This window comes from Alligator sinensis, unplaced genomic scaffold (assembly GCF_000455745.1).
Source record: "Alligator sinensis unplaced genomic scaffold, ASM45574v1 scaffold248_1, whole genome shotgun sequence".
NCBI lineage: Eukaryota > Metazoa > Chordata > Crocodylia > Alligatoridae > Alligator > Alligator sinensis.
The window spans coordinates 874,945-894,803 of NW_005842130.1; the positions used below are offsets into that span (position 1 = coordinate 874,945).

Consider the following 19,859-nt stretch of genomic DNA (forward strand, 5'->3'; position numbering starts at 1 on the left):
GGCAAGGAGCAGATTTGGTAACTCCTAACCCACACTCTCCAACTGATCAAACCTCTAGCAGCAGAGGAGCTGTGCACAATGGAGAGGGTATTAACCTTTAACATGCAACTGCTCACAGCACATGCTCATTTTAACACCACATAACATTCCCTGAAGTTAGCATGTGTCAAACGTGTAACTACACCCTCAGTCACCTAAGTAGGGAACCTACAGAATTCACAATTGCACCTGCAAGCAGAGAAAGGGTTGGGGAACCCTGCAGTGTCTTGGTGCAGGGAGGGGGGAGCATAGGGTGCAGTTGATAGGGGGCAGAGAAGCTAGACCATGGTTGTAGTTGATCTGTGGGCTTCTTGAATATGGTGGTTTGTATTTTACCATTGTGGATAGTGACCGTAGTGTCTAAAAAGGCAATGTTGGTGCTGGACTATTCAAGAGAGTCTGACAGAGGGGTGATGCTTATTAGTCCATAGTTGTGCCCATGGTCTTGAAGAAGTGTTGGTTATTGAAAGTGAAGTTGTGTGCGAGGATGAAGTGTATAAGTTCAATAAGATCTTTAGGTCTGTACTTGGAGTTGTAATCTTGCTCTTCTAGATATGTAAGGTAGGCTCAATAATTTTTAATACACTAATTATTGGATTTTTTGCATTATGAACTTTTTTTTTTTTTTTTAATTACACCTAGGGAATCTAGTAAATAGCATACAAAATCTGAATAGTGAAATGTCAGAAAGCCAATAAAAAAAAAAAATGTTCAAACTATCAATATTCCAGATGCTTATGAATTATGGTAGGCATAGTCTTGGGGTTTTTTGTCAATAGTTTTATGTGTACATAAATCAGGGAAGATGAGACACAAGCATGATTTCCATGTTTAGAGTTGCCTTAATAATAAGTGGTAGTGTAGCAAAGTCAATATATCAGTGAGGCTGAGTAAAACTGAAGTAGGAAAGACAACTGCTCCATTTAAAAAGGGAGTGGAAGTACAGTAGAACCTGGATCATTCCTATCCCAGTGGTTTACAAGCTGTTTAGTTAACAGTGGGTTGCCAAATTAAAGATGAGTCCCTTATCTATTTGCTGTGGCTTTTACTTAAAAGGGCACTGCTTCTGTATTCTATACTCTAGCAGTCCCACAGCTGTTTGCTGCAGCTGGATATACCTTCTGCTAGTTAGAAAATCCAGATCTTTTCAGGTGGTAAGGAAAGGAACCTGTTGAAGAATCTGTGTTCTACTACATTGTTTGATAGGAGATGCTTTGAAATGGATGCTTGACTTAGTTGCAGCTACAAGGATAAGACGGAAGTACGCTCTCCATTGGATTTCTCATGAAGATATATAGAAAAACAACTGCTCTCGAAAGTTTATTAAAAATCAAAGAATAGAAAAACTTTACATAAAAATATGTCAATTTAGCTTCCACATAGTTGTCCACACCAAAAAAAAAAAATCTAAACATGATTTGTTTTAGTCTGTAGCACATAACCACAGCGGTAGCCAGGCCAATTTATCTGGTTCACCATGACTAAAATGGAACATGATACCAGTTTCTGTTTGAATGAATTTTGCTTCAAAATGAACACTAGATTAAGACGCCAAATAAAGCCTTTGAAGGTTCCTTAATGTAAGTTTATGCGCAATATTGCTAGTGTTAAGATTAGCAGTACAGGCCTATGTACCAGCCCTTAAATATTGATTTATGAATAGGCTAATGATTTTTAAAAAGTATAAATCTGAGCCAACAAGTACTGTAGAGAAAAAACTGTGCTACTCTGAAAGGTCATCTCCTTCCCTGTACCCATAAAAGAGATCTGTTTGCAGTAGACAGGTAAAACAACAGTTTGGGCTATTCCTGCTTCAAAGGCATACTGCATACTATAAAGCTTCATCATGCTAGATGCCTCCATTTTATCATAACATTCAGATATCAATTTTAAAATCTTCCACTTCTGTACATAATCTAGCTGTCATGGCAATATTTTTTTCTAGCTTTCCCCACTAGTGGACTTCAAAAAAAAAAAAATAAATAAATAAATTAAAAAAAAAAAACAAGAAAAGAAAAAGAAAAAGGAACCCCCCCCCCCCCAAACAAACCTGTAGTGAATATCGCTGTTAAGAACCCTCATTTAAAAATGGGAAACCAGAGGGTATGGTGAGATTTAACCTACTCCCAGGACAACTGTGGTGCTTTAAAAACTCAGGGTTAGGCAGGATGTACATTTTCTATTCAAAAAAGTTAACAAAGACAGTGGTTGTCATGGCAATACACACTTGCATAGTATACCTGTATGCATCTGTAAATTAAGTGCCAGCCACGCAGACTGTGTGCAGCATGGGGCTGTGCTCTCCTGTTAATACATTAAAAGATACTCCTTATAATGCTGAGAGCAGCTGAAGTACTTTTTATATTTTGCTCTTAACAGAACTAATGCATACTGCTATACAGATTCCTTAATGGAATCAACATATTTCCTTTCTCCACATTCGTTAAGCTGGGTACCTGTGATTTCAATAATGGTGTTCGGCCCCAACCATTAACAGGTTACATTATTAAAACTGACGGAAGCATGTAGTTCACAATTTTTCCAATTTCATACCAGGACTTAACCAATCCTTTTCACCCTTAGAAAACTATTCTTCTGGCACTTTAAATGCTGGATTTGTTGTCTAGTTAAATGATAAATTAAAACTCATTAGTTAGAACAAGACAACTGAGAGAGGCCAGACAATGAGCTAAAAACATAGGGTCAAAACACTTTGGAGCGTAATACCTTCATAAAACCGTAAGCCAAATCAGCACTTTCACTGTGAATCAAGAAGCCTCAAATACTACCATAAATTATGTCATGTTTGTAACACTGCTCGGACAACCTGCCAAAACTATGAACCCAACTTAGATAATGCAACCTGGGAAAGGATCTGTAAATTAAAAAAATACCTCCTCCCCTTAAATATAACTTATGTGACAATATGAAATTAAATTAAAAATTTTGCATTATTGCACAAATTATATTTTCAATATTTACAGAGCAAAATTCTGAAATTTGAAATAAAAACAAGGGCAGCAAAATTGTTTATCATGAGATCCCAACTAGATCTGCTGCAAAAAAAAGTGAGGGAATGAAATTTCCTTTGCTTCTCAAAGCAAAGAACAAAACAAAACCAAAAAAAAAAAAACCCCACAAAAGGAACAGATGCAGCTACAGCAAAAATGCTACAGCACTGATAAAAGTCCTTGCAGTTCTAACATAAGAGCTGCTTCGGCACTGTATGAGTAACCATGGAAGGCAGAAAACAAACTTCCACATTTAATAAGGCTTCACAGATAAGCACAACTACTTCTTTAAGATGGACTTGACCACCACACGAAGAAACATGCAAAAAAGTCAGCTGCAGATATTCGGCAACACCCACAAACTGATGTGCTGATTGCTGGTCTCCATTCCCCAGTCTAGTGTCACTCACTCAGCTTCAGTCTGTAAAACAGGGGAAGATCATCCTGGCATTAGCCATTATCTGCTGAGACTAATAGGCAAATTCTCTCTGTGTTTTTTTCTTCTCCAGATGTTACGGTTATATTGGTGGTGTCCTCTGTTGCCCACTGGCTGCCTCATGCCTCCACTGCTCACGGGATTGTAGCCATTGCCTTGGTTATGATTATGAGCTCCTTTCATGGAAAACTTCATTCCATTGTGCTGCTAAAATACAAAGGGAAGTACTCAGTTTAGTACTATAATCAGCTGAAACAGTATTATGCCCACTTCAGTATATTATTCATCATCAGAAAACAGCTTCAGTCAAGTACCAAGTTCTTTCTGTACTTTAAGCTAGACCCCTCATTTGAAACACTAGTACAAGTTCAATTGGGCACTCATGCAACAGGATGGTTCTTTGACCTAGCTATTTTGCAAATGTAAAAACAAATTCCAAAGCCAACGTCCCCATAGAACCCTTCAGCTTCTGTAAAGCCATCCTGTATTATCTTTGTAAAATTGAATTCATATAGATGTATTTACTAAATGTGATTAATTTGATTCATATGTCATTTTACTGGCAGTTACTTATCTGATATTAAAACACAGTGTCTTCCTGATACACATCCCAAGTCACTACACTACAGCATCTAGATGCCATATCTCCTTGCTGCGGTAAGAATAGGTGCTCATCATCAACATGGTGAGGTAACTGCTGGCAGAGGCTTCATTGCCGCCAGCTTGGGCATTGCAGGGATACTGTAATTGATATCATGACTAGTATTTATAGGTTCTTAAGGCCTCTCTAACAAAGCAGGACTGGAGACCAAACTCCGTGCTTTGATACATTAAACTCAAACAAGCAAGTACTCCTCAAGGTCTTGGATACAGAGGTATATGAGTCTCTAAATGCTTTTATAAAATTTAAAATCTTTCAAGAAAGTTTGCAAATTGTGGCAGGCAGAATAGTCCTAAGTGTTTAAATACAGACACTATGAAGCAAAGTTATCAAGAATATTCCCTTATCTTATCAGTTTAGAGAAGCCTATTTAAGGTTTTGATCTTCAAAACAGGCCTCCGTGTTTTCAAACAAATTTTGCCCCTGCTGTGAACGACCCCCATTCAGTCGCATGTCACCCCCTCTCTCCCTGCCAAAGCAATTTATTGTGGGCACAGTATGGGAGACTTGAGTGGAAGACCTGATTGAAAACTAGACTCTCTGATCTGAAATCAAGTCTTGCAGAATCCTTAAGATGTATGGCCTACTATGTGACAATATCCATTTAAAATCAATTGCTCAGAATACAAAGGACTTTTCAGCTGCTTTCCTACATGCTGTTTCCAAAATTAGCTTAAGTTACAGAATTAAACCAATATGAACACATAAAGGAGAGACAGCTGCAAAAGTAGAAAATATAGCTATTTGCAGGACAGTCTCTGAATCAAATGCATAAAACCCATTTTCTGTATTTTTCAAACATCACTAGAAGAGATATGGTAATACAAATATATAATAAGTAGAAAGCTAAAATAGGTTAACAGAAATTTGAGGGAACACTTCAGATAGAGTACAAAATGGCAACAAAAAAAGTATTGCTGCAGAAACTACAGAAAAATCAAGAGTCCATTAACTCCCACTGAGAGCAAAAGATGACAGAGTTTATAAATACCAACAGAAAATGGCTTGAATTAAATGATTCTGAACTGCTAGTTCAGATTATATTGCAATATACATCTCCCTGCTTTTCAGATTAGGTCATTAAGACCTGCATGTGATGACACACTGATAATTTGTGACCAGGTAGATTTGTTCTCCTTTAAGTAATTGTCCACACATACATTTCTCACTTTTGAGTGCCACACTATTAGACTGAGGGCTCAGAACATTTCCGTCTTGCCAATATCTATACAGAACCTCCCTTTATCCTCCTGCTAGGGAAATAAAGCATGCTGGGCACTTCCTGCTTCTTAGTTCTTCCTCTCCAGCCGCTCAGAGACTGAACATCTTTGGGACACCTAGTGGTTTATGCCCAACTGATTCAAAGCAACTCAAAAAAACCCCCAAAGAAACCCCCCCAGACTTTTAACACAGTTTCTTCATCATCCTGGGTCCAAGAAGGTGTCAATTTTATCTATAGTCTGTAAGTCTGCAGGACCCCCTATTGGTGAGGAGAGCAAGAAGCGTTTCTGAGACCTCACAGTTTGCAAGGCTGACTGCAAAGGATGAGGAAGATCTGGGCTTATCAATGATAGCACAGATCAAGGGTTTTCAACCTTTTTTGGTCGGTGTACCCCTGGCAGCTGGTGGAAAAGTGGGGAGTCCCCCGGTGGCCAATCAATGAGCAAAACCAGAAGTGCTGGCAGCCCCGCCCCCTGCACCACTGCCACATACCCCCTGGGGCCTTCCCCAAGTACCCACATGGGTATGCATACCCCCAGTTGACAACCCCTGGTACAAATGATCACCTTAGAGCAGCGTTTCTCAACCTGTGGGTCACAACCCAAAAGTTGGTTACACAAATACATGAAAGGGTCATGAACAAACTTAAAAAAATTGAACAAACTAAAATGGATTCTCCTTTCAAGGAGAAAAACATGGGAAACCATGGCTTTTACCTTGTAGCCTGGCAGAGTTCCAGCCTGTGAGGGGCTGCCTGGGGCCCTCCCATGCCCCACACACTGGGAGGCTGGGGGCAGCAGGTTGAGACTTGCCATCACTGTTTACAAATGGGTCCTGGTATGAAAAAGGTTGAGAACCACTGCTTTAGAGTTCCAGAAACACTGGTCTAAGGGGTACCTTGAAGCTAGAAAAGTTGAGTCTTATTGGTTTGAATCAAAAAGACTGGCTTCTAGGATCATCCACTTAAAATCCTTCTCTTCAAAAAGGTGACACCAGTTAAATCCAGTTTCACTGCAATGCAGTCACATTACTATGACAAGGAAAAGGTGGTATTATCCTAACACACACAAGATGTCTTCACTGTATAAATTACTAAGATTTTGGGAAACTTCCCACAAGACTGGTCACTACACCGTACATATGGCCAGCAACTACTTTGTATTAGGCTACCACCCAAATGTCACCACTGAATGAGGTGTTTGACTGAAACTGTATAGACACATCAAAAAAAAAAATGGACTAGTGCAAATACTTCAGAGGCATTTCATCCCAGAAGGATAAGTATGCTAAGCTTAAATTTCACAAAAAGGCAGAAAGCATCCGAGGGTTGTATTTTTTAAACCAAACTTTTTCCCCCCACAATCAGAGCTTAGGATGCTTGCATACTGGACCAGAATGAACCATTAAGGGTTGGTGTGGCCTCAGCACTGGATATTTATTCTGTTCAAAGATATTTGGTGTAAATGCCCATAAGACAGTTTCAACAAAGACATTTAACTGGTGTCAACTTTTTGAAGAGAACCATTTTAACTGCATGACCATAGAAGCTAGCTGTTTTGGTTCAAACCTATGACTGAGGAATCTTAGAAAAAAAAATTACACCAGAGAGATGTGCAAGAGAAAGACTGACTGCTCACTTTATTAAGGACTTGGATGCAGGGAGAGAGCGCTTCCTGATCCAAATCCAAAGATGATAAAACTGCTAGGAGTTCCAAACATTTTGGAGGACAGGATTAGAATGCAAAAGGATTTTGATCACAAAGAACTGGTCTATCAATGACCAAGCAAAATCCAAAGGCCAAGGTAAATTGCTACATCTAAGAAAAAAAAAAAAAATCAGCTGAACACACAAAATGTAGCATCACTGCTAAAAAAATCTGGAGGTTTTTCTGGATCACAGCAACATGATACACTTGCCAAAAAAAGTGCATATGCAATTTTGGGCTGCCTCAACTAGAGTGCAATAAAGGCATGAAAGGTGACAGTACCACTATTCAGCACTGATTAGGCCTCAGTAATAGTATTATGACCATTTCTGAGCACCACATTTTAAGGATGTAGAGAAACTGGAAAAGATCTAAAGACAAGTGACAAAAAGATGATAAAAGGATTGGAATGCAAAATGTAGTAGGGAAGGTGGCAAGAATATATTTAGTCTAGAGAAAAGATTGAGGGAGAACATGATAGCTTCAAATATTTGAAAGGCTTTCATAATGGAAACCTTCATCTGCCCCTCCCAGAGACAGGCAAGACTGAAGGCATTGGTTATAAACTACAGCAAAGCAAATTTAGAACATTTTGCCTGAGATTTAACATAAACTGTAAGAGCAGTAGGACTGTGAAACAAGCTGCCTACACAAGGTGTGAAAGCTCTTCTGGAAATTTCTAAAAGAGGCTGAACAGGCATCTGCCTGAGATGCTTTAAGAAAAAAATGCATCCCATCTATACAGGGGAATTGATTAGATGAACATCCAGGTCCCCGCTAACCCTATAGTTGTGTGGCAAAGGCCACAGAATGGTTCAAGAATTAGAGACCAATCAAAGCAATTTCCATCTGCTTCTGACCCTACTGAGATGTTGAAGGAATATGGGTTTTATTTCATCAATCCTAATATTCACTGCCACTAGTCTATCCCACGGAAAGTTAACAGTGTCACAGCTCCACTTACAGCAGTGGGCTATAAAACAGTCAGAATAATCCAGGTCACTTAAAGCCACAGAGGTGCTCTAGAAGGAAAAGTTTATATTTATTACACTGCAATTACAAATACAGTCCAATTAGCAGATTTTGGAGCTAAGCTTAAGACACAAAATCTTCAATTTTCTTTTGAAAAGAGCAGGTCTCCCAGAAAGGACAGCCAAAATCCTTCTGGTAGCAATCAATATAGTTGGTCAGAGAGGCTCCCTTCCCCTCACCTAAAATCTATTATCACTTAGAAAACTGAGACAGACTGGGAGTGAATGCAGTAGAAGTTAGACACCTGAGTTTACCAGCTTCCTTTTGGATACTCCAAGTCTAAAGACATAAAGATAGGTGGGACCTCTTGTTTTTAGAGAGCCATGCAAGTATGATTTAACTGAAGTCTATTGTCCCTAGTGACTGGTCCAGGGTTGCCAGTGAGCAATCGATCCAGTAAACAAATACATGGAAAATAGTATACTTTACCCTAGGGAGAAAAGAATAATGTATAGGAGCTGGGAAAGTGGGTGCTGTTGTATTTGTGGGAGCATCAAAGGAGTTTCTCTCTCCTTACCTGAATATGCTTGCCAGATTTTTGCCTTGATGCCGATTCCAGTGGGGAGCAGAAGGGCAGTGATTCCAAGCTGTTTGCCAGCAAAGTTGAAGGATAACGAAGATCCTGAAAAGGAGGTAGGCTTGTCAGGAGCCAAAGCAAATCTTGCTGATCACCCGACATATTCCCGAATCCACTGCACAGTAAAGCTGGAAGCAACTAAGCCACTTGTTGTAAGAGTAACTGCCCCAGTGTTTTCCCAACAGGAAGTAAATAGTAGAAGAAAAACAAATGTCTGGTGCCAAGAGAATCTACCCAATGGTTGCACTGCATTCCAAATAGAAAGTTCCTTTAAGTATTGGAACAGTTGCCCTTTCTTCCCACTGCAGCTGCTCATCCACTGATAAGAGATGGGAATTTAGGCTACAGCTTCAGTGAAGAGCCTCTATATTCCAGATGGAGGTCAAGCTCAACAGACAGGGAAAAAACTGCCAAGGGAAAGAAAAAATAAGGGAATCATGTTCTAAGGGACAGCAAAGACTCACAGAACACAAAAGACCAAGTCTTCATGGGAGGGAGAGATTGACGGTATATGTTCAAGCCTGCCAGTAGGGAACTGCTTCACAGTTAAGGATTTCACTCCTTATAGCATTATGAATGCTTCTGCATGGAGGAGTAGATCCAATGCAGGTGAAAGGCCATTAGTTAAACCTATCCCCAACTGTGCTGACAGCAATGCTTTGGTTATGACTGTCTTCCCAAAGGCAGACTTTAGAGATACAGTAATTATGCTGCTCAACTTCAGAAAGACCGTTTATATCTCACCACTGTTGACACTTGAGGCTTCAAGCACGGTGGTTCAAAATCCTCATCAAGAGGGATAATTCTGTCCCACTGACAAATTCTTTTAATTTTACTGCATTGAATATCAGACGCTCTCAAGCACACAAAGATCACACAACATGTTAGAATTCAAGAGGCTGAAAGATGGGAATTGATTGAAATAATAGTTCTCCCTTCATATGTTTTGAGTTTTCAAGTTATTCTATATAGTCCTTTATATATTATTGATAGTCCTCAGGTCACAAGCAAAAGGATCCTAGGGCCTGCCTTTTTTCCCCTCTACTCCTTTTACAGCATCTGCTGATTCCAGGGAAGGTGCAGTTGTGCAGGCCATGGAGGGGATGGGTTGCAAACAGCAGTCCGCAGGTGACAGAAGGCTGCCAACCCCTACAATAGGGCAAATCACCCTCAAACTCCTTCATAAGGCAAAGAAAAGTATAAAATAATTCATACAAATTGCACTGACTGGTTATTTCATATGTATTAAAACTGAAGGAAAAAGCTAAGACTCTCTCCACTACAATAGCCTAGCAATGGAAAAATCAAATGCAACTACCTCCAACTAACTAAATGTTGACAAGATTTTTTTTTTGTCTTTTTTAATCTTTTCATTACGTCTTCAAGTATTTGAAAACTATGAAGTATGGGCTGATATGTAAGAGTTGATTCTACAGTATTAGCTGCTTGCATGGAAATCTGACTCTTATGGCAGAGGGTTACCTTCTTCATAAAAAAATAAAGTTCAGGAAAAGAGCAACTTAGATTGTAAACTGATACTTAAATCAAATTGTTTACCCGAAAAATGGACTTCCTCTATTTTGTATAAATTTACTTGGGGATTTGAAGAGATCACATAAGCAGTGTAGATCATCACTTATATCCTTAAATTGAAAAGCAAGATATTACTCTCTCTCACTAGGATAAATTCACCAGCAGAAAAGTTGCATTTATATAGATAAGGTACAACACCAAATATAGAGGACAGCCTGAGGAAAGAGCTGAATCAAAAACTCAAAAGGCATATGCCACATGACACAAGGCAGGGAAGGGGGGGAGGAACAGTGCTGGATGAGTAAGTGGTGAACTGCTGCAAACACAGAGCCACTTCAAATGGCAAGCTCTCTGCACAGAAGTGTAGGAACACCAAAGGGACAAGAGACCTGATCTGAAAAAAAGTGGGTGAAAAATTTTAATGAAGTGCCTAGTAGATGTTACAAAAGACCCCAACGCAGAGATTCTATTAAAACACCCACACCCTATAGCATGCAATTAATCAATACTAATAACACCAAACATTACAGTCAGGCACCTTTTTCTACTACTGTACCATACATTTTTTCCTAAGGGTTCAATGTCTGTGACACTCTATGCTTCCATTTTTCTATTTGCAAAATAGTAACCACTCTAATCTCTGGATACATGAACAGATAAAGGTTATTAGTAGAAAGATAAAATGATGGAAGCTTTCCTCAAAATAAATGCCAACCAACTGTACTTGGACATCCCCTTGCAACAAGAAACTTAAGTGAATAAATCTTCCATGACACCCAAACTGCTGGGTTGGATCAGGAAAGAGAAAAGACTCTGAACCCCAGGCTTCCCAGGAGTTATATCCAAAGGATTGCTAAGCAAAAAACTTACAAAAAAAACTTGGGAGGAAACTAGCATACTGCATCTCCTTTAAAAAAAAGATATAAACAACTTCCACCCAAAGATATTCTTGTATATGAACTCTATGCAACACAGACCAGTATTACAAACCAGTATTCAAACTCTGTGGAAAAGTTCTCTATGGAGCAGACAGTGCTACTAAGCATGTGGACTCCTCAGGACTCCCACAATTGAAGGAAATATTTTAGTTTGAATTTGGTCAACTTGCTACTGCAGAATATTAGGTTCCTCCAAATCCTCTAGTTTTGCTAAATTCTGTCACCCTTCTATGGTAACTGAATGACTAAATAAAGCTGTAGCATAACTAAGTACGCAAGTAAAAAATTAATCCTCTATCAACCAGATATACCAGAACAAGAGCTATTACACTCCATGACGTTAAGTTCAAATGAGACTAAATCTGTCTGGGATGGTTAATAAATGGGATTATTCTACTTTAAGCAGGAGGCTGGGACAAGCTGACCTCCTGAGATCCCATCAAACCTTAGTTTTCTATTACATAAACCCTTGGTCATGATGAATCCAGTTATTGTCCTCAACCCAAATTGATCCCCTTCTGCCACATATATCCCTCCCTCAGAAAAGTTCTGATCCTGCAGTGAAGAAACATTGCAGCTGCAGCCCCTTAAGACAGACAAAGCCATGGTGTCTAACACAAACTAGTATTAAAAGCTCAAATATCTCCTAAAACCTCAAAATACTACCATATCCCCTTCAGTTCGCATCAACCTGCTCTACAACAGTCTCAACCTCCTCATTCATAAACACCCAAGTAACATCACCTTGAACCATAAAATGTCAAGCAGCTCATAAGCACAATTGTAGGGAGAAGACAAGGGACAGGGATAAGGGGAAGGCTTCCCTGTCCTAAAGCACAAGCCTAACACCTTCTTTTAAACAATCAGGGCTCCCAATGAGATGTCGTACATTTTCTAGGGGTGCACCGATAAGGATTTTTTTTGGCCCATACTGATGGTTGATTATTAACCAGCCATATCAGCTGATACAAAACTGATAACCAATATGCAGCCTAGCGATCAGCGTCCAGCCAGTAAGTTGGGGGCGGGGCTGGGGCCTTCCCTCCCCCAGACTTACCAGCTAGACGCAGGTCTCCATGCCACCGGGCTGCATTCCTGGTAGTGTGCATACTGCAGCTGAGCGCATGCACATGGCATTTAATCAGTGACATTATTGGCTAGACCGGCCAAAAAAAGCCAATTGCCAGTAATGTCAATTTTCCTTGTACTGGTGTCGATCCGATATATCAGCGCACCTCTAGCATTTTCCCATTTTATAGTTAAGACTGTAGACCAGGGGTTGACAATGTTTTTGGGCAGAGTGCCAAAAACGCCAGCAACCTCAATCTGCAAGATGTTGGCATGCCAGAGGCAGACAGCAGAGGAGCCAGGAGCAGCCCCATCCTTGTGGCGGCGCAGCCCTGGGCCCTTCCCCACCATTTGCCCTGAGGCTCGCATGCCAAACAAAGTGCCTTCACATGCCCCACACTGGCACTTATGCCAGGGGTTGCCCACCCCTGCTGTAGACTGATCAGGGGATGTACTACCTTCCTGTAAATATGGCACCTACACATTATAAGCCTTTAGTTAATGCAAATAGTTTGAGTAGAATCCTTATCTGAGTTTTAGGGAATACACCCTGAAGGAAGACCTGAGAAATTCAACTTTGTAATTATATTCCAAATTGATATATGCAGAAAATTTCGAAGTCTAAAATCAGTGCATTTAGTGAACCCAAATTCTTGCAAAATCTAAAAAGTCAGAAAGGAAGCCTTCAAACCCTATAAATCAATCTTAAAACGAATCAAGTAGCACATAGCAGAAAAGTTTAAGTTTTTAACAGAAATCTGGCAAGCCTGAATAAATTGGGAGATACCTACAGTGGCCTAAGGTGTCAAGGAACCTCAAAACCTGCTTAAAGCGATTAAAGGCAGCATGGCATCTTAAATTTTATAGTTTTATTCTTATGGAATTCAAAACATCTTTAAGTAGGATGACTTGTATGTTTGTTCAATGATGCTTCTCAAAAGTTGATTTTTTAAACAGTTTTGATGGTAGACATTCATGTTCATAACTTTAGCAAGTCCAAGAAAACATCTTTAAAAAAAACGGTCTCATCACCTTGAGGGATCTTTAAATTAGTATAGCATAATTCAAGCCATCTATACTTTTAATTTCAACACTACCTCATTAAAAAGTTACTCCAATTAGTTGGCTCATACCTGATTACTGGTGGCCATTATCAAGGTTCTTGTAGGTGCAGACTGAGGTTTACCATTTGGCATAGGCAATGCTGGTGGTAAACCGGCCATAAGTTGAGTCGGTGCTTGCAGACTGAACTGGTAAACATTAGGAGTTGTGCAAGGTGGCGTATCAGAATCCTTTTGGCAGAGAAAAAAGGGGAAAGAAAAGCAACTTTACAGAAAGTACAGTATATACAGACTAGGCATCTGTAAATGCACTGATTAATTAACTCGTGTAAATACTGTAGTCTGGATTAAAAGCAATTCCAGTGGTGAAATCAAATAAACTGATACACTAAATTTACATTAAAAAATGTAAGAGTTAAGAAATAACTCTACCCAGAATCAAGTAAAACAAATTAAATGCATCTATGGTAATCACAGATCAGTTTCCAGTCAGCTCAATCTAAAAAAACAAAACAAAAAAAAAAAAAAAAACAACCTGAAAATGAATGTTTCACTCTACCAAATTAAAAAGTAGGGAGGATGGAGATAGGAAAGAAGAAAAAGTATCATTGATAGCTAGATAAAAACTAGAATTTTAATTGCTGGTAGAGGATCAGTGCTCTGAACAGTGTTGGAGTTATTGGTACTTATCTGCATGGTAAAGTTACTCACTGGTAAATGTTACAGTCTTCTCCCATCTTACCCAGCAACAGCAAACTTAGGGCTCCACCTACCAAGAAACAAGGAGACGATCTGCCAGTCAAGACCAATAGTAAGCACCAAATCACCCACTTCTTTTCCAGTTAAGAATTCTGATTTTTTGCCTTCTGAAATCTGAGTGACAATCCAACAGGAAGAGTCAGAGGGATGTAAGGTAACAGAAAGGAGTACTTTGACAGATATTACCTGTCAGTAATTTTCTTTCCATATTCCCTCCTCTCCCAGCCTGACCAGCAGCAATTAAGACATAGTAAGCAGTGGGCTCTGGATGGTGGTTTTATACCACAGTGCCAGGAGCACTTAACAGCTGACAAATAAGCAAACTAGGAGAGAATAGTAATTTTGACCACAGGACTGTAATCAGCTGGGGCCTGAGTGCTCCTTAAGCACATCAAAGAGAATGGATCAGTTGCTTTTCTAGAACTAACACTGCAGCACAGGAAAAAACTTCAGGACCTGCTTGACATTCCAGAAAAGAGACACTTCCTCCATTTCAAAACAACATAGTTTAATTAAAGAGCCAGATTCACTTATCTCCAAAGTAAGTCTGAGTCACAGAACTACTCTGTTTCAGGGAGAAGAGAAGTAAGGGAAGGTCAACAGGCATAATGACCCCACTACACAAGTTGACAGCACAAACAAAATTATTCTCTAATATGTCCAAGACTGCAGAAATCCCAAAGGACTCCAACTGTACCTGGAAAAACAGTAGGTCCAATTGAGAATTCATGGATTAGTATGTAGGTATCCATTGAATAAAATGAAGAACCTTTGACTTCTGTTCTCATTCAAATATCTCTACCCTCCCTGAGATCAAAGATGCAAACTGCTCAAGTAAAACTTGGAGGTAACTACATTTGGCCTGTTTCTGAAGGAAAAAATAAAGTATCTTGAATACACAGAGGGGGCAGAAATGCATATGCAAGCTTCTTCTGGAAATCCAAAAGGACTTTCTAGTTCTTTATGACAGCAAAACTCCTAACAGGAAGCACAACAGTTCCTCAAAAGAGATTTATGCTATATATTTTTGCCTCCATTCCCATACTAATGCAAGATGTCTCAAGCTAGAGAATAGAACTGGAGAAAAGTCCTGCTACACAAACGTCTGCATCCCCGCCTGCCGTGCGATGAAGAACCAAAAGGAATTCCAAGGCCAAAGAACCAGTTTCATGACCAAATGCCCCAAGAAGATTACTATGACTTTTTTCCTTTCAGAGAGGGGGAAATCATCCAGAGACCCTTGTCTGACAGGTCTGTGCATTAATGAAATGCTAGGAAGTGAAATTCTGTAATAGCTTATTTTAAGTAAACACCCAATTGGGCAGTATAACTACAAAGTTGGCACATCTGCCACAAGAAAGAAGGTAAATCAGCTCTACTAAAAAAGTCCCAGCAAAAAACCATACTTCCTTGTAAAATGAGTTGCCACAAGAAAGTGTGGGGAAAAAGGGAGAAATTATTCAAGAGCCTTCAAGTAAGGAAAGATTTTAATGGATTTCTAAAGCATAGGAAACAAATCTTTGTATCTTGAAGCAAGCGGTATGAGGAATTCACTAAAATAGTAACATGGACATAGACTTGTTTGCCCGATTAAAGACTTGTCAATAAAGGATAGTGGTCATGGGTTAAGTCATTCTGAATACCGGCATCCATATGTCATAAAAGCATTAACAAAACAAATGGCATCAACAGTTGGCATGTGCAACTAAAGTATGTGGTGGGCAGAAGAGAGCCCCACACTCCTAATTTGCAAATCTAGGCTCTGGAATGAAGGATAAGGGGTTTCTGAAGTGACATGTAGGAGCGTGAAGCTGAAGTGACAGGTGGGAATATGGGACTCTTAGACCTGCAGCCCACAATATAAGGAAGTATTTGAACTCATTTATAACAGGTTCCAGTTCAAGTAGGGAACACCTCTTACCAAGAAGCTACTAATTACAATGCAATCAACCCACCAAAGAGGAGCAAGTGGTCAAGAGAGGGAAGGAACTTGTCCCAGAGTTAGGACACACTGCTCAGTCAGGCTCAATCCTTCAGGAACAGTGCGGGATAAGTCAGCAGTCCACACTATCTACCAACACTTCCCAATCTTTGGAAGACCCTTCTAGCTGGCTCCAGAGAAATCCAAAAAAAACTGTCCAATTCTCCCAGTGGTCAAAACACACTGCAAACAACACATGCAGGTGAGAAGATAGGGAAGCACAAAGCTTCCATAGACAGAACCTGCATAGTTGGATTTCTGAGTAGCTATGGCAATCAATACTCAAACTTCAGAGGGACCTGTCCAGATCAAAAGTTCTCCTGTTGAATTGCATGTGGTATTATTGGCAAAGGAAACAAAAAATAAAAGATCAAAGGATAAAAGGTCAAAACTGGGGAATAGCCTCTCTCTCTGATAGAAATGAGGGCTCAATTCTGAGCAGCCAGTTCATTCAGACCCTTTGTGGGAAGAGAAAAAAAAAAGGGTAACTAATTATTTTCCTTTCATTTACAACCCAAATATTTAACACTGAAGAACAGATCACTGCGGAGCTATTCCAGAGACACCAATTCTGAATATGACCTCACTCTTCTACCCTCAGCACTAAAGTCATACTAGAAGCTACAATCAAGACTTGAAAGTGTGTTTAAAGTCTAGATACATGCACTGAAGCCAGAATGATTCCTGAAGAACTTGGAATAGGTGGACAGATGGAAGGAAATGGTCTTCCATGAGCTGCTGGAGATTGGGATCAACTGAAAAGTAAGAGTTTCTCATTCTGGTATTCAGAAGTTGGTAAGAAAAGATACCTATATCTATATCGAGATGGACAGATCTTCTTTTACACAACTCTCCCCATCCCCCCCCGCCGCAACATACACACCTACATCTTCCCCCCCACCCTTTTCTTACCAACTTCTGAATACTAGTAAGCATGAAAAGAACCAAAGGGTGGGAGAGAAGGAAACTCATCTGCTAAGCTAGCAGACAAATTGTGACCACTTCCTACATCATCTTCCTAACAAAGGATACTTCTATGAAGACATGGAAGAAGAGCCTGTCTATTGCCTTTATATGGGAATTGATGGGTGACCACCCGGCAGGCTAATAGATTTCTTCAGTTTTTATCTACTCAGGACTGCTGTTAAGTGTACAGAACAGGGACTTCTGCCATTTGGAATGAGGTTATCTGCACTGGAAAGTTTTTGTGGATCAACTGCTGCATTAGCTAGCTATGGGACGTTAGATACTTTCAAGTCCATGTATTTTAGAAGGAAAAACTAGCTGGTCCAAAGTATGCATTTTCACTGCTCATTTCTTGTGCACACAAGGCTTTAGTTGGGTGTTGTTTTTGCCACAAACTAGAATACTCCACATTATGTAGAGAAGGAAGGCAGTTTATTTAACAGTGGATGCTGAAGAAGAGAAAATCTACCTTGCCCTCTGGAAAAAGGCAGTTAGATCCCTATCTTTTAAGGAAGGATGCTCAAAAATAGTTTTTGCTATTAAATTGTGACCTTGCACATTTCCAAGTGTAAGGTGCTCCATCTGGGGGCATTCAACATACATACAGACTTGGTGATGTCAGCCTGACTTGTACCATGGCCGAAAGGGACCTGGGGGTAGTGATTGACCACTGCATGAATATAAGCCATCAGTGTGAGGTGGCAGTCAACAAGGCACAACACGCTGACATGCATCAACCGATGCACCTCATGTAAAACTAAGGAAGTGACACACTCGCTGTACTTTGCACTGCAGCTAGAGTACTGCATCCAGTTCTAGGCTCCGCATGTCAACAAGGATGTGGAAAAACTTGAGAGAGGGTCCAGAAAAGAGCCACCTGTATGATCAGGGACTTGCAAGGCAAGCCATATGAGAAAAGGCTGAGGGACCTGGGCCTCTTTAACCTAAAGAACAGAACGTTAAGAGGGCACTTGATAGTGGCTTACTACTAAAATCAGGAGTACATCAGAAGCTTGGTGAACAACTGTTTACAAGGGCACCCCTGGGGAAGACCAGGACCAATGGATTCAAACTCCTGGAGGGCTGCTTCAGGTTTAATACCAGGAAAAACTCCTTCACAGTCAGGATGTCCAGACTGTGGAATAAACTCCATCCAGAGGTGGTGCAGTCACCTACCCTGGAGATTTTCAAAAGGAGACTGGACAGTCACCTCGCTGGGGTTACTCAACCCCAGTTGTTTTGCTGCCCAGAGCAGGGGGCTGGACCTGATGATCTGTAAGGTCCCTTCCAGCCCCTAACAAACTAAGTCAGTACACATGTTCTTGAGCTGTAATATGATAATACTTACCCTTGGCAATTACTCCACATGGAAATTTTGAAAACACTGACAATTGACAGGACACCGCTTCCATAATTATAGAAAAAGAGGTTCAGGCAATCTGTTGCCACACATCTGAGGAATGGGTTGAGAGCACATACTAAAACAGCAGAGGCAGACATCAAGGAGGAAAGAAAGTCTTGTTTATGCAAATTAACTTGCTATCCTACAAGAGGCTACCTTTTAGGTGACCAAGCAGAAACCTAAAGGCTTGCATTTTGATATTTTCTCATCCAGACACACAAAAAGCAATTTAGAATTTTTAGTCCCATGTCTAGGCCACTCACTGAAGAGTCTGAAAGTGTAGGAACTATTCTTGTGGCTATGCCATCTATTTTTGAGTCACTCCCTAGCAGCAGATTTGGGGGGGGGGGGGGGGGGGGGGGGGGGAAGAGACAAACAGCAGATTTGCACATGTAAGCGAAATCTTGAGGGCAAAGCATGCTATCGTCTCACCTAAGTGGAGCAGAATCTTAGCTGCATGTTTTGACTGGACACAAAGTAGGTGTACTGAGTAGCCCAGCTTCAGATGGAACACTTCCCACCTAGATTGTATGAAGGTTTAGGTGACTATATGCAGTATAGGCTTTCTAATATTCTAAGTGTTTTTAAATCCTAGGTCAGCAAAAAGACAGAAGCTATTTTAACATCTTCTTAACGTCTTGCTCAATCAGAGCATGTTCCCTTTCTCAAGGGATCCTGGAACACCAATCTAGCTGTAGGAAGTTGATATTCCAAAGCTTCACCAGTTACAAGAATGTCCCCAGGGTATGTTAGTCCCAAGGGTCTTGCTGTAGCTTCAATGCTGGCACAATTGGAATTGACATCTACACTCTAGAGTCTAGCATATGGACTATGACCAAGAAACCTAATCTCTAAACAGTATATCCTTTACAGCTCACGTTAAAAATTGTTTCAAGCCTTTAAGTAGCATACCTGAAGTTATCATGGGTTGTCTTACCTTGATGCTACACATTAACATACAAGAAATCAAATGCAAGCAAAGATGTACCAGCACCTCAGACCAATGTGTGACTGTATCGTACCATTCCTATGTCTGGAAGCCTCTGGTTGTCAGCCCTAAGTGCAGAAGACCTATAGGAGTTCCTTGCATATAACAACAGAATCTGGGCATGAAGCAGAGACGCACCTTAAGTTGCTTCTTTCAGACTCCCTGAGAATGATACTGCAAATAAATGCTGTCTAAGAATAGGCACAAACAAGTCCTTATCCACTTGACTCAAGGTTTAACACCACCATGAACATAAAAAGTTCAGGAAAGATGGAAGTCTTAATATTTACAGTGGTAGACATTTAAGGTGAAAAGAGGGGTGAATAATGAGACCTGGGAGACTGATAAATTTCTGCCAGATGAGAAATTAGAAACTCACATTTTTGTACCTATCTTGAATTTAATCTTTCAAAAAACGTAGTCTGTAATAACTAAGGAACTGAGTAGTTAACACCTAAAGTCTGGATGTGTGTGTGTGTG

The 19,859-nt window shown here is 40.2% G+C and overlaps 1 protein-coding gene across 6 annotated transcripts in view; it reads right to left on the reverse strand.

Moving 5' to 3' along the window:
• Nucleotides 1-1,346: 1,346 nt before the first annotated feature.
• The window catches only part of TENT4A (terminal nucleotidyltransferase 4A), a 58,384-nt gene continuing 39,871 nt past the window's right edge, over nt 1,347-19,859 (reverse strand). The window contains exons 11-13 of one of the 6 annotated variants that reach the window (XM_006025015.3): nt 13,356-13,514; nt 8,624-8,728; nt 1,347-3,693 (exon numbers count right to left, since the gene is read on the reverse strand). In XM_006025015.3, coding sequence (XP_006025077.1) covers nt 3,508-3,693; nt 8,624-8,728; nt 13,356-13,514 — 450 coding nt within the window. In that variant the 3' untranslated portion in view covers nt 1,347-3,507. The other 5 variants (XM_025205797.1, XM_025205796.1, XM_014520568.2 and 2 more) reach the window with 5 other exon arrangements.